General features: G+C 50.9%; 1 protein-coding gene across 2 annotated transcripts in view; it reads right to left on the bottom strand.

Annotated features, from left to right (window-relative positions):
* Positions 1 to 6,405: 6,405 nt before the first annotated feature.
* The window catches only part of OPRD1 (opioid receptor delta 1), a 54,508-nt gene continuing 34,696 nt past the window's right edge, over positions 6,406 to 26,217 (bottom strand). Inside the window, exons 1-3 of one of the 2 annotated variants that reach the window (XM_074380388.1) lie at positions 21,643 to 26,211; positions 18,173 to 18,522; positions 6,406 to 15,053 (exon numbers count right to left, since the gene is read on the bottom strand). In XM_074380388.1, coding sequence (XP_074236489.1) covers positions 14,512 to 15,053; positions 18,173 to 18,522; positions 21,643 to 21,644 — 894 coding nt within the window. In that variant the 5' untranslated portion in view covers positions 21,645 to 26,211 and the 3' untranslated portion in view covers positions 6,406 to 14,511. Of the gene's footprint in view, positions 15,054 to 18,172; positions 18,523 to 21,642; positions 26,212 to 26,217 lie in introns of those variants that run through there. The other variant, XM_003937630.4, reaches the window with a different exon arrangement.

The raw sequence follows: 26,217 nt of genomic DNA, 5'->3' as shown, positions 1-26,217 counted from the left end.
TGCACACCACCTTGCTGGCTAAGTTTTGTATTTTTAGCAGAGAGAGGGTTTTGCCATGTTGGCCAGGGTAGTCTTAAACTCCTGACCCCAGCTGATCCACCCACCTCGGCTTCCCAAAATGCTGGGATTACAGGCGTGAGCCACCGTGCCCGGCCCATCTCCTCGTTTGTTAAACACACTCACTTTACAGTGTTTTAAATTCATTTAATTGAAATAGCTACGAGGACTTTTCATGTGCCAAGTGCTGCATAAGGCACATGGGATTGAGAAAATAAATATAACAGCTGTAAGGGACAGTAGTGCCTGACATATAATGGACAGTTAGTCAATGATAATTCCCCACCTCCACCCCACCTCCCTTATTCGTGTCCTTTCAGGAACCAGTTCCAGCGCCCAGTTTCCAGAGATGAGCAATGGAGGACAGAATGGAACAGAGCAGAACTCAGCAAGGATGCTAATGCAAGATATAGCTGGTAGGTGGCAGCAGCGTCTGTGAAATGAGCCTAATCTCGGGCAGCCTTGCCTAAATTTCTCCCAAGCCGAGCTGTTTGACTGTGTGCACGTGTGGGAACACAGGTGGACAGGTGTGCATGCGTATGGGTCAGGAGTATGGGTCACAGGTGTACAGATGTGGGCCTATTTGTATGCGGCAGTGAGGCATGTGTGAACCGCTCCCCGCCGCCCCCACTCCCTAAAGCAGCGCCTCTTAAACTTTCGGGTCCTGGACCCCTGGAGCATCCAATGAAAGTTTAGGATCCTGCAGTTAAGTTCCAGGTTCGCACTCCATTTTAAAACGCTCTGGAATCAGCTGTGGATCCCTTGAACATTCTTCTGGGTAAGGAAATACACCCAAATGTATGTGTGTGTGTAGGGGGAGGTTGTTCTTTTTAACTCAAAGATACAAATAATTATTTTTTAAATTTTTGGATCGGGCGTGGTGGCTTGCGCCTGTAATTCCCGCCACTTTATCAGGCGGAGGCAGGCGGATCATTTGAGCCCAGGAGTTGGAGACCACCCTTGGGCAACAGGGCAAAACCACATCTCTACCAAGACGGATTCTCTCTTGTCGCCTGGGCTGGAGTGCAATGACTCAATTTCGGCTCACTGCAGCCTCCGCCTCTCGGGTTTAAGCGGTTTTCCTGCCTCGGCCTCCCAGGTAGCTGGGATTACTGCTGCCCATTACCACGCGGACTAATTTTTGTATATTTTAGTAGAGACGGGGTTTTGCCATGTTGGCCAGACTGGTCTCGAACTCCTGAGCTCCAGTGACCCACCTAACTCGGCCTCCCAAAGTGCTCGGATTATAGGCATGAGCCACCCCGCCCAGACCGTTTGTTTGTTTGTTTGTTTGTTTGTTTGTTTGTTTTTTGAAATGAAGTCTCTGTTGCCCAGGCTGGAGTGCAGTGGCATGCACGATCTCGGCTCACCGAAACCTCTGCCTCCGGCATTGAATTGATTATCCTGGCTCCACCTCCCAAGTAGCTGGGATTACAGACAGGTGCCACCACAGAACCCAGCTAATTTTTTTTTTTTTTTTTTTTTTTTTTTTTTTTTTTTTTTTTTTGTATTTTTAGTAGAGATGGGATTTCACTATGTTGGCCAGGCTGATCTTGAACTCCTGATCTCAGATAATCTGCCTGCCTAGACCTCCCAAAGTGCTAGGATTATAGACATGAGCCACATTTTTTTTTTTTTTTTTTTTTTTTTAAATAGATGAGGTCTCACTCTGTTACCAAGGCTGGAGTGCAGTGGTGCAATTTTACTCACTGCAGCCTTGAACTCTGGGCTCAAGGGATCCTCTTGCCTCAGCCTCCAAAGTAGCTGGGTCTACAAGCATGTGAGCCACCATGCCCAGCTAATCTTTACTCACTTTTTAAAAAATTTTTTATATTTTTTTCGACCTTTACTCACTTTTTATTTTTTATTTATTTATTTATTTATTTATTTATTTTTTGAGACGGAGTTTCGCTCTTGTTACCCAGGCTGGAGTGCAATGGCGCGATCTCGGCTCACCGCAACCTCCGCCTCCCGGGTTCAGGCAATTCTCCTGTCTCAGCCTCCTGAGTAGCTGGGATTATAGGCATGCGCCACCACGCCCAGCTATTTTTTTTGTATTCTTAGTAGAGACGGGGTTTCACCATGTTGACCAGGATGGTCTCGATCTCTTGACCTCGTGATCCACCCGCCTCGGCCTCCCAAAGTGCTGGGATTACAGGCTTGAGCCACCGCTCCCGGCCCACTTTTTATTTTTTTATTTTATTTATTTATTTATTTTGAGACGGCGTTTTGCTCTTGTTACCCACGATGGAGTGCAATGGCGCGATCTTGGCTTACCGCAACCTCCGCCTCCTGGGTTCAGGCAATTCTCCTGCCTCAGCCTCCTGAGTAGCTGGGATTACAGGCACGTGCCACCATGCCCAGCTAATTTTTTTGTATTTTTAGTAGAGACGGGGTTTCACCATACTGACCAAGATGGTCTCGATCTCTTGACCTCGTGATCCACCCGCCTCGGCCTCCCAAAGTGCTGGGATTACAGGCTTGAGCCACCGCGCCTGGCCTTACTCACTTTTTAAATGAGATTATTTTTTCCTGTTGAGTTGTTTGAGTCCCTTGTATATTTTGGATAGGAGTGCCCTGTTTGCAAGTATTTTCTCCCATTCAGCAGGTTGTCTCTTCACTCTGTTAATTGTTTCCTTTGCTGTGCAGAAGCTTTTTCATTTAATATAGTCCTATTCGCCTATTTTTTGTTTTGTTGCCTATATTTTAGGGGTCTTATTCATAAATTATTTGTCTAGACCAATGTCCAGAAGAGTTTCCCCTGATTTTCTTCTAGTGGTTTTATAGTTTTCAGACTTATGCTTAAGTCTTTATCCCATTTTGAGTTGATTTTTGTACACAGTAAGAGATGGTACAGTTCCATTCCTCTGCCTGTGACTATCCAGTTTTCCTAGCACCATTTATTAATGAGGAGGCCTTTTCCCCAAATGTCAGTTCTTGTTGTCTTTGTCAAAGATTTGTTGGCTATAAATATGTGGCTTTATTTCTGGGTCCTCTGTTTTGTTCCATTGGTCTATGTGTCTGTTTTTATGTCAATGCCATGCTGTTTTGGTTACTACAACCTTGTAACATATTTTTAAGTCAAGTAATGTGATACCTCCAGTGTTGTTCTTTTTGCTCAGAATTGCTTTGGCTCTTTGGGCTCTTTCTTGGTTCAATATGAATTTTAGGATTGTTTTTTCAAATTCTGTAATGAATGACATTGGTATTTTGATAAGGGTTTGGATTGAATCTGTAGATGCTTTGGGCAGTATGGTCCCCAAATGTTAATAGAATAAGGAACTAGGGTGACTTCCTCTCCCCTTTTTTTTTTTTTTCATGTTTGTCAGGTTTCTCAGGTTTGTTTGTTTATTTGTTTGTTTGTTTTTTGAGACAGAGTCTCGCTCTGTCTTCCAGGCTGTAGCGCAGTGGCACAATCTCTGCCTCCCACATTCAAGAGATTTGCCTGCCTCAGCCTCCTGAGTAGCTGGGATTACAGTTGCCCGCCACCATGCCCAGCTAATTTTTATATTTTTAGTAGAGGCAGGGTTTTGCCATGTTGGCTAAGCTGGTTTCAAACTCCTGACCTCAAGTGATCCACCCACCTCAGCCTCCCAAAGTGCTGGAATTACAGGTGTGACCCATCACACGCGGCCAGGTTTCTCGGTTTCTGTAATGAGCACATATTACTTTGATATAGGACTAAGAAACCTCATAAACATTGAAGAAAAAAACCTTAATGTTCTTTTCCACCAGTCTTTCCTTTTCTCCTTAGGGACAATGGGGTTCCCATGTGTTTGCTGGTGAGGTAGGGTCCCCAGCAGTCTATTGAGAGAGAGAGAGAGTGGGCAGGTCTTGCTCAGGTGGGGCACCCTGATAGCAATTGTGGAAGATCCAGGCAGGGGTCCAAGAGTGTAGCTGGAACTATCAGAGAAGGCTTCCTGGAGGCAGAGGCAGTGGAGCTAACCAGGAAGGGTGATGAAGCTGGCACAAGACAGGAATGTGCTCTACCTGCCCCTCACTGAGAACTGCCTGCCCTGAGCTGGACTTTAGCAGTCCTCTTCCCAGGGTGGGTTCCCTTCCCCCTCAAGAGAGTTCGAGGTTGCAGGCAGGGAAGCTGGAACTTAGATTCTGAGTCCTCCATTGGAAAGGTGCTTAAGAGATCATCTGATTTTCCACACAAGTAGGAACTATTGAAGGTTTAAGGCAGAATGTTTTCCCCCACCAATAAGAAGGTGCCCTAGTTTCCATGCACAGCTGTTGTCTCATTGGACCCTCAGGAGAATCCTGGTGGATGCAGTTTTCATTACGACTGTTATGTTTTTCAAAAGAGGAAAGTGAGGCCCAAAGTGGTCATATGGACAAGGTTTTCCTCAGGGTACACACAAGGTGAAAAAAAACCTCTGTATAGGCCACGCACTGCAGCTCTTGCCTGTAATCCCAGGACGTGAGGTCAGGAGTTTGAGACCAGCCTGGCCAACATGGTGAAACCCTGTCCCTACTAAAAATACAAAAATTAGCCAGTCATGGTGGCACGCATCTATAGTTCCAGCTACTCAGAGGCTGAGGCAGGAGAATCACTTGAACCCAGGAGGCGGAGGTTATGGTGAAGCGAGATGGCGCCACTGCACTCCAGCCTGGACAATAGAGCGAGACTCTTGCCTGGCTCGGTGGCTCATGCCTGTAATCCCAGCACTTCGTGAGGCCAAGGCAGACAGATCACGAAGTCGAGATCAAGACCATCCTGGCTAACACGGTGAAACCCCGTCTCTACTAAAAATGCAAAAAAATTAGCCAGGTGTGGTGGTGTACACCTGTAGTCCCAGCTACTCAGGAGGCTGAGGCAGGAGAATTGCTTGAACCTGGGAGGTGGAGGTTGCAGTGAGCTGAGATCACGCCATTGCACTCCAGCCTGGGCGACAGAATGAGACTCCATCTCAAAAAAAAAAAAAAAAAAAAAAAAAAAAAAGACTGTCTGAAAAAAAAAAAAACCTCTGTATACACTCACATCAACCCTGAGGTGCTCTCACTCATGCTGTGCATACACACGCACGTGCACACACACACACACACACTCTCTCTCTCTCCCTCTACGTCTCCCTGTCTCTCCTTCGCAGCTGTCCTTCCCAGCTTTGGTGAGAGTTGGCTCTGACTAGAGCTGTCAGGCCTCTGTGACATCTCCTTGACTGAGTCCCTCTCCATGAACGGTGGGGGGGGCCAAGAAGCCGCCCCAACCCCCACCCCGGGCAGCCTGGCCGCCCGGCCCTGCCGGCACAGCCTGCTTTGAGGCGTGCTGAGATCCCAGTCTGGGTCAGGGCTGCCCATCTGCCTTGGTGCTCATCACCTTGACATGAACAGGCCCCAAGGTGGGTGGCCCTGAATTGAGGCCTTGGAAGGGAAGTTGGCCGAGGGGTGGGGGAGGCTCCAGGCTCTGGTGGCCTCCTCAGGATGGGTCACATGTGATGGGAAACAGATGTGGGTCAGGAAGGAATTTCCTTCCAGGGAGTTACTTACTAACCACAGGGGCCAGGACTACTCCATGTTCATTCTTAAGAACATGGAGGAGGTGGAGGTCTCCTGGGGCATGGGGTTCTAACTCCCACCCCAGAGCCGCACGGGCTGTGCACAGGGAAGGTCTAGTGCCTCCATGGCCTGAGGGAAGGGTCACTGAGGGGCAGAGAGATGGGAGAGAGATTTAGTGGAGCCCCAGGAGGCGTGTGGGGTGGGCAGGGCTCTGGAGGACAAGCGACTTGGATTAGGGGAGTGGCGGGGGTGCAGGGAAGGGGAGGAGCCAGTTCGGACGGTGGTGGGGAGGGGTGGAGGGTGGCAGGGGAGGGGCGGAGGGTGGCAGGGGAGGGGCGCACGGAGGCCTGGTTTGGTTCCGAGCTCACTCTAGGAAATGCCTGCCTTGTGTGTCTGCCTCTCCCGCTAAACTAGGGCTTTTTTTTTTTTTTTTTTTTTTTTTGACAGTCTCCCTCTGTCACCCAGGCTGGAGTGCAGTGACATGCAACCTCCACCTCTTGGGTCAAGAGATTCTCGTGCCTCAGCCTCCCAAGTAGCTGGGATTACAGGCACGGGCCACCATCCCTGGCTAATTTTTTGTATTTTTAGTGGACACGGGGTTTCGCCATGTTGCCCAGGCTGGTCTTAAACACTTGAGCTCAGTCTGCCCGCCTGGCCTCCGAAAGTGCTAGGATTACAGGCGGAGCCACTGCGCCCGGGTCAAACGAGGGCTCTTAAGGACAATGATGCCTCTCCCTCTGAGACAGGTCCTCAGGCTAGTGCCAGGGACTATATGACCCCCCAGTCTGGGGCCCCTCGCAAGGGAACCCGACAGAGATAAGCCAACAAAACAGCCAGAGACGCAGACACTGAGAAGAGGCCTCACTTTATTGAGAAAACAGAAGGCGGGGTCCTTGGTACCAAGACGGAGCCTGGGGTAGGCCGAAAGCTTGCACACGAAGCTTTGGATTCAGCTTCCTTTCTTGCCACATCCACCTCCCTACCCCCGGTTGGGACAGCTCCTATCACAGACCCCAGGCATGCTTTTCCCCATCTCTGGGCAAATGCCCGGTGGATTTTACCAATAGATGTCTGTTTCTGGGATCCAGGAACACGAGGGCAATGTCTCAGTTCTTTTCCAGGATGGCAGAGCCTTCCGAACCGGCAACTCGTACCCTCCATCGTGCAGAGGCCCAGAGAGGGACAGAGACCTGCCCAACCTCCCAGCAAGGAAGCAGACAGTGAAGATTCAAAACATTCCCAGGGAGGTTCTAGATGAGCCCCATTACAGGGATGCATCTGTACCCGCCACCCGCCAAGGGACTCCATGCCCATGATGCTGATGGCCCGGGACCTTTCTTCCTTTCCAGGCTGTTCCTCCCTCTCGGGTCCCTGAGAGGGCAGTCCTGGTGGGGGCAGGAGAGGACAGTGTGGCTAAGGAGCTTGGGGAGAAGACGTCCTCTTGAGAACTGCTTTCCAGTACGTCCCACCTTCTGAAACTCAAGGAGATGGTTAAAAGAGAAAAGCCTTGCTCTGGACCCACCTGCAGCATTAAGAACCATGGGTTGGGCCGGGTGTGGTGGCTCATGCTTGTAATTCTCCTAGCACTTTGGGAGGCTGAAGTGGGCAGATCACTTGAGGTCAGGAGTTCGAGACCAGCCTGACCAACATGGCGAAACCCCGCCACTAAAAATACAAAATTAGCTAGGTATGGTGGCACTGTAATCCCAGCTACTGGGGAGGCTGAGGCAGGAGAATGGCTTGAACCCATGAGGCAGAGGTTGCAGTGAGCTGAGATTGTGCCACTGCACTCTAGCCTGGGCAATAGAGCAAGACTCTGTCTCAAAAAAAATAGAAGCAGCAGCATGGGTTGGTACAGGCATGAACTTAAACATTAGATAATATGAACAAAGCTGCATTTGTCGGACACTTACTATGTACCACAGACGTCGTTCATTCACTCAGTAGGTAACTACTGTGTGCCCATTTGCGTTTGCTGGGAACATGTTCATGACCAAAACAGACAAGATCCTTCACCCATAGACCCTTTCGGAATCTTCTCAACTTCTCACCAGGTAAGTGCTGTCATCCATGATTGAGAAATGGCTCAATAAAATGACATGCCCAAGGTCACATGGCAAAGACATGGCAGGCAGGCAGCAAATTATCAAACAGGCAGGACTTCCAAGGCAGGAGGAAACAGATGGGGAGAGGGACCTACCAAGGTCACAGCAGTTTTTTGGGCAGCTGGCACGTGCCTCTGCTGCCACATGATGAGGCGCAGAACCCAGCACAGGGAGTGCTCAGCCTGTGACCATGAGCTGGATGTGGGAGTCTCCCCAGGGCCCTCGGTGTACCCAGAGCATTTCCTCTCTGGAAGCGGGAGGAGGAAAGCACAGGAAGTGGACTTAGCAGACCAGAGATGGGATCCTAGCTGGGCCAGTCACTGACAAGTAATGTGGTCGTGGGCAAGTCATTCCCTTCTCTGAGCCTCAGTTTTCCCATCTGTAAAATGGAGGTAATGATACTAATGCCTACCTCATAATTGTGCTGCGAAGATGAAATGAGTTACGCCATGCTGTACATTACCCATTGATAGTGTCTCAGTGGCCTTTCACCGGAACGGTGTGTGACAGTGTGCCACACTCTGAAACGGCTCGCCCCCTGTAATGGTGCTGGGGCTAGAGCCTGGGCAACCTAGCGTGTGCTCTACCACATCACTACGTCCACCTCAAGGGCCCCCTCCAGCCCCTCTCTAAGCCCCATTTTGAGTTGCCAAGCTGCCTGCAGCCTGAACCACACAGCCAGCTGTCCTTGTCACCCAACTCTCAACATCTGCAAGCTCAGCGTGGGGCAGCCAGGTCCTGATTTGCTCCTGTCACTCCTCTCAGCTTCCAGCCCGCACTCTTTCTAGTGTGGGGCTCAGAAGTGAAATAAAGAAAGAAATACCTGATGAAACAGAGGCATGTGTGTTTTGTGTGTGAGTGTGGGGTCCAGGATCCGGGTGCCAGGGATGGGGGGTGGTCACTTCCTAGGGACTTTGGGGCCTCTGGGGCCAGCTCCAGTTTGGATCTGCAGCAGATGCTAGGAGTAGCTGGTGGCCAGTAGCCATGTCCTAGGCGAGGGCTCTGCCGCTGATACAGAGAGGACTGGCCTTTGGACAGAGGCCCGGCAGGTGCCCAGGCTGGACTGTCGTTCCTCCAAGTCCTCTCGGGATGCTAGTGGGCCATCTCCAACTTGACAAGCATTTCTAATTCCAAGCCCAGCAAGCCTCCTTAGAGCAGTGGCGTCTGGCACCCACATCATTATCAGAGAATAATCCTGTATCCAGGGCCCACTAGGTGCCAGTCACTTGGGTGGCACTTTCTTCACCACCAAAGTGACTTTCAGAGAGGGCTCATGGAGGTGAAGTGACTTGCCTAAGGTCACGCTGCTAGCACGTGGCCAAGAATTCAGCAAAACCAGGACTCTTATTAAGTGAGACTGATGGTCATATTAGAGATGGATCAATTCCCTTATCTCAACTCTAGAAGGAAACAGAAGCTCAGAGAGGGCAAATCCCTCGTCTGTCACACAGCCAGTTAGCTTGAGAGCTGGGATTTGATCCAGGCTTTGATCCATGCCTGGGCCATGTAAAAAACTAAATTGGAGGGTTCCCATCACCCTCAGCCCTCCCTACTCCCATCCTCTCTGATGACACTTGACATTATCCGTCACTCCCTCGCCCTGGGAACGCCCTCCTCCTCCAGTTTCCGTGGTAGCACATTCTCCCCATCCTCCTCCTGCTTCTCTGGCAGCTGCTCACTCTCCATGCTGGCTCCTGAGCCAAGAAGCCAGGGGATCCCCAAGCCGGATCTCCAGTCTCTCTTCTCTCCCCATCACTAGCCCTGATAGCTCATGTACTCTTCCCTGTGGGTCTCTAGCTCTGACACTGAACTCTGGCTCCACTTTTAAGCAATAACTGCCACTTACCATGTACTTAAGAGTTTACTTATGTGCAGGGCCCTATCCCTATACATACATTAAATCCTCACAACCGCCCATGAAGGAAGTCCACTCTACTGATGAGGAAACTGAGGCTCAGAGAAGGAAAGCCAAGATCTGATGCCAACCTTAACCACTATTTGTACTGCATCAAGTCGAGGTATGAGGGCTGGGCACAGTGGCTCACACCTGTAAACTCAGTACTTTAGGAGGCCAAGACAGGAGAATTGCTTTAGGACAGAAGTTCAAGACCAGTCTGGGCAACACAGAGACCCTCTGGTCTCTATTTAAAAAAAAAAAAAAAAAAAAAAAAAAAAGGCTGGATGCAGTGGCTCACACCTGTAATCCCAGCACTTTGGGAGGCCGAGGCGGGTGGATCACAAGGTCAGAAGTTCCAAGACCAGCCTGGCCAACATGGTGAAACCCAATCTCTAATTAATTAATTAATTAATTAATTTTTTAAAAAGCTAGATGCGGTGGCTCACACCTGTAATCCCAGCACTTTGGGAGGCCAAGGTGGGCAGATCACCTGAGGTCAGGAGTTTGAGACCAGCTTGGCAAACATGGTGAAACCCCATCTCTACTAATAACACAAAAATTACTCGGGCTGTGGTGGCTCACACCTGTAATCCCAGCTACTCAGGAGGCTAAGGCAGGAGAATTACTTGAACCCAGGAGGCGGAGGTTACAGTGAGCCAAGATGGTGCCACTGTACTCCAGCCTGTGCATCACAGAGAGACCCTGTCTCAAAAATAAACTAAAATAAAACAAATGAATAAAACTAAAATTGCTGGGGATGGTGACATACACCCGTCAGCCAAGATATTCAGGAGGCTGAGGTGGGAGGATCACTTAAGCTCAGGAGGTTGAGACTGCGGTGAGCTATGATCGCACCACTGCACTTACACTCCGGGCTGGGTAACAGCAAGACCCTGTCTCAAAAAAACAAAACAAAACAAAACAAACAAAAAAAAGATGAGGATGAAGGTGAAGAGGAGGAGATCTGGAACAGTAGGACATTTTAAAATTTTGAAATCAGGGGCAAAAACTTCTCTCCCTCCAGGAGGAGGGAGAGAAATGGAAATTTTGGGGGAAACAGACCTACCCTGCAGTTTTGAGAACCCTGTGAAGATCTAGAATTATACTGTCAATTTAGAGCTTTAACAGGCACCATGCACAGTACATTCTGAAACGTGAAGATTTGGAGAGCTTCAGGAGGAACAAAAGTTCATAGAAAATTGCCCGTTTCCTTTAGATTTTTCCATTTGGTTTTGTGTTTCCAAAAAACCTCATTCTCAAGATTAAAAAAAAGAAAGAACATAAAAAAATGAAAAAAAAAAATGTTTTTAAAAACTTCATTCTGGGGTTCCAGCTTCTAACACCTTTCCACTTCACTGATGCCTGAAGTTTTGTTTTTTTTTTCTTTTTTTTCTTTTTTTGAGACGGAGTATTGGTCTGTCGCGAGGCTGGAGTGCAGTGGCAAGGTCTCGGCTCACTGCAACCTCTGCCTCCTCCCTGGTTCAAGCAATTCCCCTGCCTCAGCCTCCGGAGTAGGTGGGTTTACAGGCGCACGCCACCACGCCCAGCTAAGAAGCCTGCAATTAACTGGAAACGTAGAGCCTGGAATTCCAGGGACCCAAGTTCTGCCGCTACAAACAGGCTCTGTGCCTCAGGAGCAAGGAGCCGGACCTCTCTCAGCCTCAGCTCTCTTTGTCTACGATGGGCATAACACTACTTCCTCACTAGGCAGTCCAGAGGATCAGGTGGGCTGATGCACACAAGGCACCTGGCAGAAGCCTGGCACACACAAGAGCCCAGTGAAGCCCCGTGCTCTAGCTGCACCCTACTTGTTGGGTTTGCCAAGCATTTAAACATCCTCATGCTTCCACACATGCTGTTTCCTCTCCTTGGTGGCCAACTCCTATTCATCCTTCAGGGCCCCCAACCCTTATCCACCTCTTACAGAATTGCTACAAACATGTGTTTTAGTGAACAGCTAGAGAAGGCACTTCCCCGTGACACCCTCCCTGGGGCTCCCTGTCACTGCACTCATCACACTGAGGTGCACTCATCGGCTGATGATTTTTCTCCCAGCACTGGCTCAGGATTTTGGAGGGCAGGGCCGAAGGTGACCCATTTCCAAGTCCTGGTGCCCAGAGGGCATGCCGGGCATGAAGTAGATTTCTTTGTTTTTTGTTTTTTGTTTGTTTTTTAACTTTCTCTTTTTTAATGATCTGGTCTCTGAATATCAGTACATGAAGTAGATTTCAATAGAAGTTTGCACTACCTTAAACACATGTGGTCCAGACCTGGCCCCCTGATGACCCGGCACAGATTTATATATCAGAAGGGGCAAAAAACAGCCAGATCTGTTACAGCCACAGGAGATGGCAGTGAGTGGGCTTCAAGAGCAGGCCTATCCTGGGAGGGACACAGTTCTTGCAGGGATAGTAAACAGCTTGGCTCCAATGTCACCTCCTTCAGGAGTCTTCCCCAGTTCCTAGATTGTCCCTTTCTCTGCCATACCCTGAGAGCATTCACAGGAGGAGCCCCTGATGAGGAGAAGTGTCTCCTGCCTTGCTGACAACCTCCCACCCTCAGACCCAGGGGTCTCTGTGGTCACAGCGTAGATGGGTTAGAACCCCAGGTCACAGTGGGTTGGCAGGCTGGATTTGAGTGCTTGGCACAGCCCCATATCTTTCCAGGACCCAGAGGAGCCATTTCCTGAAGGAGACACTTCCCTGGGTCTGGAGCTGCTGGGAGCCTCACCCTGAGAAGAGGGCTGTGCTTTGCCCTCCACGGGCATCCCTTCCTCCTAATGTGCCCAAAAGCCCTCTTGGTGCCTAAGTCCCCAGCCCCCTGCATGCTATTCAGTCCCTGCTAGAGTGACAGCCTCCTAGCTTTTGTTCCAAAGATACGGCTGTCAAAAGGAAAAGAAGTATATTGTTTCTTTTTCTTTTTCTTTTGTTTGAGACAAAGACGTCAATTTCTTTCCATCTGTCCCAAAAAAGGAAGAAAATTAAATTTGTTTTTACAAGGATGTCAGCACACTGCTTCAATAGGGAGTCAGGGTGCATCACTGAGGCAGCGTCGGTGAGGGAGGGGAGAGCGGTGGGGGGGAGAGGAGAGGAGGCACGGGGGAGGTGCAGGGAACAGGGGCAGACACAGATATTCTGGGAAGCAAAGATCCAGGAGTGCCTGAAAAAAACACCGAACCAACGAAGAGAAAAACTTCTACACTAACTCCAGGTGGATGCCACCCTCAGCAGCGTGAAGCAGGCAGCTGGGCTGGGGCAGGTGGAGGGCCCGGGGAGACTGGGGGGGAAAGCAGAGGAGAGCACACGCCGATGCTGGCCTTGCAGTTACAAAAGCTTCTGCCCCAGTTCCTTTAAGGTCAGGTCCCCCTGTGGGCAGTTCCAGTTCACTGGAGTCATTGACACCAGACACATGGGCGCAGCTGGATGTTGGGAGAAGGGAAGATTTCACCCAGGTTCTTAGCAGGGGCCCAGGACCCAGCACCAAGTCCAAACCGATGGTGCTGGGTCCTGGTGCTTCTCATACCACATCCACCCCCAGAGTCTCATCGTGGTCCTCTGTCCTCCAGGATCTGGGCTAGAGAAACTAGGGCTCTGGGGACCCACAAAAAGCATCCACCTTCCACTGGAGGACCTAGCCTTGAAGCAGAAGCCCACCTCTCTTCCTCCACCCATCCACAACCACCCCTTAGCAAAGAAAGAGGGCCACTCCAGGTCTGGGTTTTGGAATTGGTTTTGGAAACCTCCTTCCCAAGCCTCTGGGCCCCCATGAGTACTCAGGTCTGGGGACTCTACCCCAACCAAGACCTTACCCTGGAGCGGCTGGCTCCCCTCTCTGCTGTCCTGTCCCAAGCCCTACTGGGACACTGTGCTGTGGCCACTTCAATTCTAAGGCATTCCTGGCTGTTCCAAGGAAATAGATGACCATCAAAGAGTTAAAAGGTACATTGTTTCTCTCTCTTCTTATCTCTTCCTCCCTCAGTCTCTCTCCCCCCCCCCCCCCCCCCCGCTCTGTCACTCAGGCTGGAGTGCAGTGGCACCATTATAGCTCACTGCAGCTTCGAATTCCTGGGCTCAAGCGATCCTCTCGCCTTCAAGGAGCTGGGCCTGCAGGTGCGCACCATCATGCCTGGCTAATTTTGTATTTTTTGTAGAGACGGGTTCTTCCATGTTGCCCAGACTAGTCTCTAACTTCTGGGCTCAGGCCATCCATCCGCCTCGGCCTCTCAAAGTGCTGGGATTACAGGCTTGAGCCATCACACCTGGTTCCTCAAGTCTTTTCTGTTCTATTTACAAAGGTGTCAAGTTGCACCTGGACCTCCACGAGCCTAGCCCCTTGCTAGAACTGGGGTCTGGGACTGTATCCCAAAGTAGAGGCCACAGGGCCTTTGCACAAGCCACCTGTCTGGTGACCAAATCTTGAGCTGTAGCCACGCCCAACTGTCCTGTCTCTGGGTCACCCCTCACAGGAGGCCCCTCCCTACTACACAAAGGCCGAGTCTTCCAGCTCAGTTTTCAAGCAACCATCCCCACCACTGCCCCTCCGGGTCCCGCGCCCAGACCCCCAACTCCAAAAGCTGGGCTCCAAGTTAGAAACCGAGGCTGTCTCAAGGTTGAAGCCCTGCTCTCCTGGAGATGCCCTACTTAGGGACTCAGTTCTAGGGCCACAGGTCCCGCTCCTCCCCTGGAGTCACTGGCTCCCCTGCCCCACCTAGAGCCGTGGACGGGGCACCCAGTCCAGAGGCACCGAGCCATCGATCTGCCCTCTGCCTCGCCCCAAGCCAGAGGCCCACCCCATGCCCATCTCGCCGCCCAGCCCCGTCTCCGAAGCAGGGTCCCCACCCAGCGGTCCCAAGCCTCCGACCTTCTGCCCCATTCCAGACCGTGGCCCGCGCCTCCCACTGGGACTCATGTGGCCGCCAGGTCACTAGAGAGGGGCGCGCTGGGGGCCTGGTCAGGCGGCGGCGCCACCGCCGGGACCATCAGACGGGGTGCAGGCGGTGACCCGCTCGCGGGCCGTGGCTTCGCGGGCGCGGCTGAAGCTGCTGGGCTCCCGGCGGCCGCAGGGCTTGCGGCAGAGCTGGCGGAAGCAGCGCTTGAAGTTCTCGTCGAGGAAGGCGTAGAGCACGGGGTTGAGGCTGCTATTGGCGTAGCCCAGCGCGATGCACAGGTGCAGCGCGGCCACCACCAGCGGGTCGCGCCGGTCGATGTCCACCAGCGTCCAGACGATGACGAAGATGTGGATGGGCGCCCAGCACACCACGAAGGCGCCCACCACCACCAGCACCATGCGCGTGATGCGCCGCAGGCTGCGGTCCTTCTCCTTGGAGCCCGACAGCAGGCGCACGCTGCGCAGGCGCAGCAGCATGAGGCCGTAGCACACGGTGATGATGAGGATGGGCACCACGAAGGCGAAGAGGAATACGCAGATCTTGGTCACCGTGTCCCAGTACCAGCTGGGGCTGGGGAACTGGAGCATGCACACTACCGCCCCGTCTGGGCCATGGAAACATGGAAAGACAGACGGGGTGAGGGGCCTGTGCGCCTAAGGGGCCCCCACCTGCTCGCCCACCCTTCCAAGGCTTGGGCAGGTCCCACTACCCCTCCCAGCCTTTGCTCAAGGGGATTCTTCTGTCTGGAACGTCCTCCCCGGCCTCTGTACTTGGTGAACTCTTAGTCATCCTTACAGACCAGCAGGATCGGCCCTCATCTGGGAGGTCCCCTTTCCATGTTCTCTCCTGGCCCCTTTATCAGCCTTTGTGTCCATGTGTGGCAGTAATGAAATCATTTAGCTCAGCGCACTGAATGCCGGTCATTGCAGTAACTCAAAACACCCTGACCCATTTCCAAACTAGCCCCACTGGGGACAGGACTGCTAAGATGGACTTAGCATGAGTTAGGAGCAGGACTCAGGCCCTACTCCACAGTGTGAGCAAATTACTAAACCTGTTGAAGCTTCAGTGGAGTGGGGCTAATGACAGGACCCACGTCTCTAGGATTGTTGTGACGAGTAAATAGGCTAAGGCCCGTAAAGAATTTAGCACAGTGGGTTCAAGCTCTTGGTGTACCCACAGGGAAGAGGGGTGCATATGTGTGGGAGTCTAGCACTCAGGGATAGGGCCAGCCTCCTCAGAGGGAAGCAGGTCTCAGCTGAATCACAAGAACCTCCTGGCCAGGCATGGGGCTCATGCCTGTAATCCCAGCACTCTGGGAGGCTGAGGCAGGTGGACTGCTTGAGTCCAGGAGTTCAAGACCAGCCTGGGCAACATGGCGAAACACCATCTCTTGGAAAAAAAAAAAAAAAAAAAAAAAAAAGTAGCTGGGTATGGTGGTGCGTGTCTGTAGTCCCAGCTACTTGAGGGGCTGAGGTTGGGGGATCGCTTGAGCCCGGAAGGTTGAGGCTACCATGAGCCAGGATAGTGCCACTGCACCCCAGCGTGGATAACAGAGACTCTGTCCCATAACAACAACAACAACAACAACAACAACAACAACAAAAACAACTTCCTTCTGGGAGGAAAGCAGATTTCAGCTTAACTGCAAGGACTTCCTTCTTGAGACAGGAAGGGAAGCCAGGATAGAATGAGCTCCCCATTCCTGGAGTGTTGGGCTGGGCTTGGGCTGGATGAACACCTAGCGGGTGCTGTGGGATTCTGATACAGCCTCAAGGCTGGCCCAGGGGACTCACAGGATCTCTTGGAATGCTAGGATGTAAGAAGCCACACAATGGACTGGAGCCTGAGAGGTGAGAAGGGTTGGGATCCACAGACATAGGGGGTCCACGGGACATGAGGCTGGCGGACCCCTAGAAATGACTGAGTCCAAGACTTTCACTGTGTAGAAATCAGAACCAGATCAGCACTTGTTTAAGGTCACACAGCAAGTGGCCCACAGATCCAATAGGTGCTGATGGCCCATACTGGGGAAGTGTGTGTGTGAGGGATTGTGCAGTGAGGAGGCCCATCTGGTCCAGCCCCAGCAGGGATGCAGTTAATGGCCCATAAACTGAAGGCTGACGGTGAGGAATGGGGCCCTGCTGCTGAGTCAAAACCAATGGCTCGTAGGCTTAGAAGGGCACCAGGGGTTCTGCCCTCATGAGGGTCAAGGGTAACCAAGAAGCTTGTTCTCTCCCACCCACAGCATGGGCCCTCTGCAAACTTCCACCCAAGGGGTTAGAAGGAAGAACAGACCTGGGGGCAGGAACCCTAGGCTGCAGGCCAAATTCCACAAAATGCCTGGCTGTGTGACCCTAAGTAAACCGCCTGACCTCTCTGATTCTCTTTTCTTACAGTGACGTGGAGGTGGGAGTCCCTGCCTTGTCCATCTCACAGGCTTAATCATTTAATAGCTGCTATTCACTGGGCGTTGGCGATGAGCCAGGACTTGTCCTAAGGATTCTATACATATTATCTCTTTTAACCTTCTCAACATCCCATAATATTGTGTGGCTCAGAGAGGTTAATTAGTTACCGTGTCTGCTGTGCCCTTCTAAACAGTATTTCTCACTTAGTTGCATTAAGGTGGGGCCATGTGACCAGCTGTCACTATTTTGAGAAAAGTCTTGCTTTGTCGCCCAGGCTGGAATGCAGTGACGTGATCTTGGCTCACTGCAACCCTCTGCCTCCCAGGTTCAAGTGATTCTCCTGCCTTAGCCTCCCGAGTAGCTGAGACTATAGGCATGTGCCACCACGCCCAGGTAATTTTTGTATTTTTAGTAGAAATAGGGTCATATTGGCTAGGCTGGTCTAGAACTCTTGACCTCAAGTGATCCATTGGCTTTGGCCTCTCAAAGCTGGGGTTACAGGCGTGAGCCACCGCACCCAGCCAACATTTCAAGTGGCTGTGCGTTCTCCCCACTCCCTTTCCATATTCAACTGTGGGCCAGATGCCAGCAGTAGAAGATTCAGAAACCATCAGGAGCCTGGGTCCCTGAATGACTGTGCTTCTGCCACTCACACAGGCTTGTGATGGGAGCGAGAGAGAAACGTCTGCTGTGTTAAGCCCCTGAGCTTTGGACAATGTCATAGCAGCTCCCCTAATGCAGGCGGTTACTATAATAATCACCATTTTAGCTCCTATTTGTCATTCCCTGTGGGCCATTCTCTAGGCCTTGCTTTGGTCATCCAGGTCAGTGGTTTTCAAATTGGGATGATAGGGAGTTTAAAACGGGACTGCAGATCTTGCGGCCTCCATGGCTCACTGGTCAGTGACACCCTCACCTCATTGGATATCTATCCATATCTCTATAGATCAGTCATCCACACACCCCTGGCCAGCCACCTACCAGTACATAACCAGCTACCCATAATCCCCTTCATAAATTCATACATTCATACATTCCCGTTGGCCAGCAAACCGTATGACCACTGATCACATTCACCCTCACAATAGTCAACCATCCTCATGCCTCACTGGCCAGCCATTCGCATTCCCATTGGCTGACCTTCTACACTCCCATTGGCCAACCACCACATCATCACTGATCTCGATCAGAAGCCAACCTCTGCTGGTGAACCACCTACACTCACTCTGGTAAGTGCCCTGCAAGCCCACAAAGGCCCATGTGCTGCCTCATGTGGTCAGTGGCCTGTGCCACGGCGTACTCGCTCACTCACCCCGGGGACGCGTCACCGCCATGACCATGATGGGCACGCCAACACCCGAGGCCAGGACCCAGATGCAGATGTTGATGAGCTTGGCCTTGGCAGGTGTGCGGAAATCCAGGGCCTTGACAGGGTGGCAGACAGCGATGTAGCGGTCGACACTCATCATGGTGAGTGTGAAGATGCTGGTGAACATATTGTAGTAGTCAATGGAGAGCACAGCCTTGCAGAGCAGCTGGCCAAAGGGCCACGTCTCCATCAGGTACTTGGCACTCTGGAAGGGCAGCGTGCTGGTGGCCAGTGCATCGGCCAAGGCCAGGTTGAAGATGTAGATGTTGGTGGCTGTCTTCATCTTAGTGTACCTTAGAAGGAAATGCATATGTAATTGATCCCATTTCACAGATTTCAGTTTCCCAGCACTTTTGGAGGCCAAGGTGGGTAGATCACCTGAGGTCAAGAGTTCGAGACCAGCCTGACTAACATGGTGAAACCCTGTCTCTACTAAAAATACAAAAATTAGTTGGGTGTGGTGGCAGGCACCTGTAATCCCAGCTACTAGGGAGGCTAAGGCAGGAGAACTGCTTGAACCTGGGAGGCAAAGGTTGTAGTGAGCCTAGATCACACCATTGCACTCCAGCCCGGGCAACAAGAGCGAAACTCCGTCTCAAAAAAAAAAAAAAAAAAAAAGGTCAGGGCAGAGGTGGGACTAGAACCCTGTACTATCTGATTTGGCATCACTCCTTTCACTAAAACAGAAGCAAAAAGATTTCTCTGGTTGTGAATAACTTTGGCAGAAGATGTTTTAAGAAAAATTCTAGGCCAGGCGCAGTGGCTCAGGCCTGTAATCCCAGCACTTTGGGAGGTGAAGGCAGGTGGATCGCTGGAGCCCAGGAGTTCCAAACCACCCTGGGCAACACAGTGAAACTTCATCTCTACAATTAAAAAAATACAAAAATCAGCCAGGCATAGTGGTACATGCCTATAATCCTGGGAGACTGAGGTGGGAAGATTGCTTGAGCCCAGGGTGGAGTAAGCCGAGATCCTGCCACTGCACTCCAGAGTGGGTGACAGAGCAAGACACTGTCTCAAAAATAAATAAGTAAATAAAAGAAAAGAAAAAGAAAAATTGTTATCTTCTGAGAGGTTCTAAGTAATATGTATAAAAATAAAACTGGGCTCCAGAAGAAAGCAGAGCTGGGTTCTAATCCTGCTTCTACTATTTATTATATTAGCTGGGTGACTCCAAGTTAGAAATTTGACCTCTCGAAGGCTCTGCATCCATAACTGTAAAAGAGGGGTGATGTTTGTAGCAACCTCTTAGGATGGCTGTGAACGTTTAATAAGCTAATACAGCACTTAGCTGCAAGCCTGGTGCATGGAGAGCACTCCAGACATTGCTGTTATTTCTCTTCATAGATGAAGAATGGAGGGGGCTAGACCAGAGTGACTTGATTCTCTAGCTTCTGCCGCTGCTCTGGCCTTTGGGGAATATGCTTGCTGAGGAAGGGACACTGCCTAGCAGATTGGTTGGGGCCTCAGGCCCCTGGGTGTCCTCTGAGGTAGACCAGAGCTCTCAGCCTTTCCTGTGGTCCCATCCAGGCCTCCCCATCCCCATGCAACTGGACTCACTTCTCTGCAGAAGCCACAGTGCATCCCTCTGCCCATCCACAATGGTGTGGGGAAGGGGAGCAGGTGACAGTGTCACACATCCAACCCAGGGCATGAGCCCAGGGGTCCAAGCCAGATGTCTGCAGCCAAACTCAGCAACCAGCCCTCCCAGCTTCCCTCCATGCTCTCTTCCCGGCACAACTATCTAGTTTGGCCGATGTTTACAGCCATGGCCCCTTCTCTACCAGGACCTGGGCAGGGCACCAGGTAGCCCCGGGGAGAGGCTGCATACGCTGAGCCAGACCTTCCCAAATGCAGCGTCACCACCACAGCAACACATGGGCACCCTGAGTCAGGGCTATGTGACACTGCTCTCGTGCTTCTGGAGCAATCTGAGATACCCAGAGGAGGGTTACCTGAGTGACTCCTCAAATTCCAGAGCGGGAGGAGAGATGCATTGAGGGGAAGTGATTTTATTAAAGCATGGCCCAAGGGCTCTCTTCAGAATTACAAAAAGAGCCTGGAAGAAATGCAGAGCCCTGAACTACACCTCAGATGCGATCAATCTTCATTTCTGGAACTGATACCTGGGAATCTTCATCTTTAACAAGCACTTCCTCACCCCCAAGTGATTCTTATGAACTCTAAAGTCTGAGAATTACTATGCAGCCTAAAGCCTACATCTGGGAGAGACCGGGAGATTGAAGCCCAGAGAGGCAGTATGACTCACCCAAGGTCACACAGCAACAGTGGCAGAGCAAAGGTGAGAACTGAGACCTCCTGACTCCCCATGCTCTCTTTTCTCTACCCCAAGGCTGGTCCCATACTCCGTGCCTCCATTTCCTTTAGAATCTCTCTGATCCCATGCCCAGCCCTGGATGCCTAGGACTAGACACTCAATGTTTTCGAATGACCGAACAAACTCGCATCGGCTAAGGCTGTTCCTGCATGAAGTGACTGGTATTTTTGGTTAGAAAGAAACTGACGCACTCATTGTCAGTTTCCTCCAGAAAACTGACATTGTCCTCCAGGGCGGCATCTGTCCTGCTCCCTCCCAAACAGCTGTCATTTGCTCTGGGGCTGGAGAAGGAAAAGTTTTGCTCAGAGACAGCAGAATTGCAAGTCTCAGGAAGTGTCTTCAGTGGGATGCGGGATCACAGCTGTGTGAGAGGCGGTCTCAACCCCACAGCTGACTCGTCTAATTTCTCTGCTCTTACGCAGAACAATTAGAGGCTGTTCTTCGCCTGCTATTTTGATTTGTGAAGGATCCTTCCATTCCCAGAGGGGGCTGGGATGTTGGAAAGTGGGTGATGAAGCTGCTGTAGTTGGTCCAAGTGGGCTTAGCGGCCCAGGGCTGACTGCCTGCCAGGCGCCCCCCAACCCTGCTCCTCTTCCCCGGCCACCCTCTCTCCCCTCTCCCACAGCCATGACCTGTCCTTCTCGCCACCTTAGACTCCCTTCTCCAGCCCCAAGACAAATCAGGGCGCTCCCCTGCTCCCAATCCCCCAGCGACTTCCCAAAGTTCCCTCTGTTCCGCAAGCTGCCCCGACCACCTTTGGGATCTCAGCTGCCAGCACCTTCCCCTCGACCAATGTGCCCCTGCCACACACTGGCCTCCTTGCTGGTCCCTGGACAAGCCTACTCCCACCTTCCCATTTTGGGGCCTCTGGACTTGCTCTTGCCTCTGCCTGGATCCCCCCCATATTTTGCATGGCTTACTCCATCACTTAATGCAGGACTTAATTCAAATATCACCTCCTCAGAGAGGCCCTCCTTTAACCACTCTATCTAAAGTACCATCCTTCCCATGAACTCTCTCTAGCGCCTTCAGCAGCTTCACTTTTCATTACAGCACAAACCACCTCCTGACTTACATTCATCTTTTTTGCCCTTTTGGCTTTCTCACCCATGTTAGTTCCCCGAAGGCAGAAGATCCTGTCCGTTTTGTTCCCTGCTGTATCCTTGGGCCTACCGGCCGTGCCCAGCAAAGAAGCAGGCTCTCAGGAGACATGCGTGATGCGGATGTCTTAGTCCCACCTCGCCAGCTCGCGCGGGCACACTGCAGCAGCCTCCCTCCCCCACAATTCATCACCGGTATAAGTCGGAGGCTCACTCTAAAAGGCAGATTTGGCCAGGCATGGTGGCTCATGTCTGTAATCCTAACACGGTCGGAGGCTGAGGTGGGAGGACTGCTTGAGCCCAGGAGTTTGAGACCAGCCTGGGCAACACAGCAAGACCACTGTCTCTCAAAAAAAAAAAAAAAAAAAAAAAGAAGAAGAAGAAGAAAGAAAAGAAAAAAATTGGCTGGGCACAGTGGCTCATGTCTGTAATCCTAGCACTTTTGGAGGTCGAGGCAGGCAGATCATGAGGTCAGGAGTTCGAGACCAGCCTGGCCAACTTGGTGAAACCTGGTCTCTCCTAAAAATACAGAAATTAGCTGGGCGTGGTGGCACGCACCTGTAATCCCAGCTACTCGGGAGGCTGAGGCAGGAGAATCACTTGAACCCGAGAGGCGGAGGTTGCAGTAAGCCGAGATCGCACCACTGCACTCCAGCCTGGGCTACAGAGCAAGACTCTGTCTCAAGAAAAAAAAAAATTAGCTGGGTATGGTGGAGTGTGCCTGTAGACCCAGCTACTCAGGAGGTAGAGGCAGGAGGATCACTTGAACCTGGGAGTTCAAGTCTGCAGTGAGCTCTGATCATGCCATTGCACTCCAGCCTGGGGGCCAGAGCAACAACCCACGTCTAAAAACAAACAACCAAGCCAACTCCCTAGCCTGGCTTTCCATGAGGGCTCCTTTCCCACGATGCCCTCACGTGACTGGCCACATCTGTAGTTCCTCACCTGTTCTGTGTAGCTCACCCTACCTCCCTCCAGAGAGACAGCCACTGTCATGGCTGGGTGGGGATCCTTCCAAACTACATATATGGATATAGCTTTTCCAAAAATTTTATTTCTGGACGGACGTGGTGGCTCACACCTGTAATCCCAGCACTTTAAGAGGCCAAGGTGGGCAGATCACTTGAGCTCAGGAGTTGGAGCCCAGCCAGGGCAACATGGCAAAACCCCATCTCTACAAAAAATACAAAAATTGGCCAGGTGTGGTGGTGGCACCTGTAATCCCAGCTACTCAGGAGGCTGAGGCAGGAGAATCACTTGAACCCAGGAGGCAGAGGCTGCAGTGAGTTAGTGCCACTGCACTCCAGCCTAGGCATCAGAGTGAAACCTTATCTCAAACAAAAAAGAAAAGAAAAGAAAAGAAAATTTTATTTCTGCCAATGTAACACAATTACAAAGCATAAAAAGTCATGCAGGACAGTGATGAGAACAGCTGCCCCTCTGCCCATCCTGGTTCACTTACTCCTCTGCCCTGCTCCCCAGAGCCAACCACTCTGAATGTCTTTAGCTATTCTTATAGTGCTTATCTCCACAATTCTAAAGAATATGCTTAAGTGGCTATTTCTTGATTCATCCATTTTAGACAGTGTCTGTTGAAGCGTGGGCTTGGTTAAGCAAGGCTATGCCTAAATACCACATCCCAGTGCTTTAACAAAGGAAGGGGTTACCTCTCACAGAGTCCATTCAGTGCTTCCAGGACAACTAAATTCCAGGGGACAATTCCAGGCTGCTTCACTCCTGTGGCCCCGCTATCTTAACCCAAGGCCCCCTTGATCACCAGAGAGGAAGAGGAGGCAGCTGCAGGGTGGTCTAAGCTTTAGTCCGGTGGCGACGCCTCACTTCCACATGAAGGTGACTGGCCAAAGGTCATCATGTGGCCATGCCCAGCCATAAGGGGTTGAGAAATAGTCTTCTATGTGACCCAAGACAGGGAGAAGCAGATATTAGTGAGCGCTAGATTACAGTAGATGAGGGCGAACTCATCACATCACCCAACTGTTCTCTCCATCTTCCCAACATAGTTATTGGTTTGTTTCTAAGAGACACGGTCTTGGCTGGGCATGGTGGCTCATGCTTGTAATCCCAGCACTTTAGGAGGCCAAGACGGGTGGATCACCTGAGGTCAGAAGTTCAAGACCAGCCTGGCCAACATGGTGAAACCCCGTCTCCACTACAAATACAAAAAATTAGCTGGGCATGGTGGCGGGCATCTGTAATCCGAGCTACTTGGGAGGCTGAGGCAGGAGAATTGCTTGAACCCAGGGAGGCAGAGGTTGCAGTGAGCCGAGATAGTGCCACCGCACTCAAGCCTGGGCAATAAGAGCGAAACTCTGTCTCAGAAAGAGAAGAGAAGAGAAGAGAGAAAAGAAAAAAGAAAGAAAATCCTAAGAGACAGGGTTTGCTATGTTGCCCAGGCTGGAGTGCAGTGGCTATTCACAGGTGCAACCATACTGCACTTCAGCCTCCATCTCCTGGGCTCAAACAGTTCTCTGGCCTCAGCCTCCTGAGTAGCTGACATTACAGGTGTGCACCATCATGTCTGGCTCCAATATAGTTTTATCAGCATTTTCCGCTAACTCGGTATTAAGGGTTTACATTTTTATGACTTTGTAGGTATTATCCACTGCTAAGCCAAAAAGCATACTATAATTACATTTTTTAGTGCAGACATTTAATTTTCCCCGAGGGAATAACTGCACCAATGTTTTTCCACTTTCTTAGTTCTGTGTGCATATTGCTAAATCTCCTCAAACACTCCAAAAGACCTATCAGACGCCTCTTCCAGGCGATCACATCGTCTACCAGTTCTTTTTTTCTTCCTATTCACCTGTGTCCTGGACCTTTCTGCCCCACTTTCCATCTGCACTGTTTGCCTTCTGGGTCAGCTGCACACCTGTCCTCCTCGGCTAGAGCACCTGTTTCCTGGCTTGCAAGTCTTCCTCTGTCTTGATCTCTGCCCGCATTTTAATGGAAGACAGCCTCTAATGACTTCCTGAGAAAGGGCACATATGAGGTAGAAATTTTACACCCTTGATTGTCTGAAAATGTCTTTTTTTTTTTAGATGGAGTGTCGCTCTGTTGCCAGGCGGGAGCGCAGTGGCAGGATCTCGGCTCACTGCAGCCTTCAACTCCCTGGTTCAAGCGATTCTCCTGCCTCAGTCTCCCAAGTAGCTGGGATTACAGGCGTGTGCCACTATGCCTGGCTAATTTTTGTATTTTTAGTAGAGATGGAGTTTTACCACGTTGGCCAGGATAGTCTCAATCTCCCGGCCGTGCTGGGATTACAGGTGTGAGCCACCACCGCCCAGTCAAATGTCTTTATTCTTTTTTTTTTTTTTTTTTTTTCTGAGATGGAGTTTCGCTCTTGTTACCCAGGCTGGAGTGCAATGGCGCGATCTCGGCTCATCGCAACCTCCACCTCCTGGGTTCAGGCAATTCTCCTGCCTCAGCCTCCTGAGTAGCTGGGATTACAGGCACGCGCCACCATGCCCTGTGGGGAACATTCCCGTGTGAGACCCCTAAAAGGCGTGAGTCTCACTATACGGTGAGTTTGATCCCAAACACAGTTTCCTACTGGAGGCAGTCGAGCTATCCGGAAATATAGGAACTTAAAGATGAATGATCAGTTTCTAATATCAACCACAATATCGTTTGGGCCTAAAACTATGCGTTGCTGCTAGACCAAGTGACCCCCTGCCGGCAACCGGTTCCTGCTTTTAACCTTTTTATGACTCTTTAAGAATAAGTTTTAACCTTACTTACCTGACTGCCCTTGTACCCTAGATAATGGTTTAACTGTCGATATTTGCAAAGCAAAATGCCACCATAAGGGATGGCTTTGATTCCTGACTCAGAGATTCCTGAATGGGGAAGTTGAGTTAAGTTGAGTCAGGAGTAGACAAAGGAGAATCCGATTAAAAGATATTGTGATGAGCAAAACCAAAAAAACTTTTCACATCTCAGTTCTAAAACAAGGTCAAACCAGAGATACCTGCAGCCAGGAGGAATAATGTTTGGATGTAAACAAGCTTTGTGAATAATGTTTGGATGTAAACAAGCTTTGTGAATAATGTTTGGAAACAAACTTTGTGATTGTAGGAAATTTTGTTACTTTTTACAACCATTGATTGCATATCTGACTTCTCTATTGTATAGGCCATGTGAGGCATACATTTGCATTCCTCTTACTATGACGTAAACCAGAGCCAAGAAAGTGTATTTATTCCTGGCCTTTGAAAAATAAAATTTGCTGTTTAGGCACAGCCTATCAGCCCTCCAGACGCCTCGCTTTCTCTCTCTCTGTCTTTATTAATTTTCCAGGCGCACTCCCTCTTCCAGGTATTGGGACCCTCTTGCAGGTCGAGAGACCCCCGGGCAGACGTGCCTACCCGTCCCGGATGGTCCACGACAATGCCCAGCTGATTTTTTGTATTTTTAGTAGAGACGGGGTTTCACCATGTTGACCAGGATGGTCTCGATCTCTTGACTTCGTGATCTACCCGCCTTGGCCTCCCAAAGTGCTGGGATTACAGGCGTGAGCCACCGCACCC

The sequence above is a fragment of the Saimiri boliviensis genome, chromosome 11 (assembly GCF_048565385.1).
Source record: "Saimiri boliviensis isolate mSaiBol1 chromosome 11, mSaiBol1.pri, whole genome shotgun sequence".
Lineage (NCBI taxonomy): Eukaryota > Metazoa > Chordata > Mammalia > Primates > Cebidae > Saimiri > Saimiri boliviensis.
This window is presented reverse-complemented; position numbering and strand designations above follow the sequence as displayed.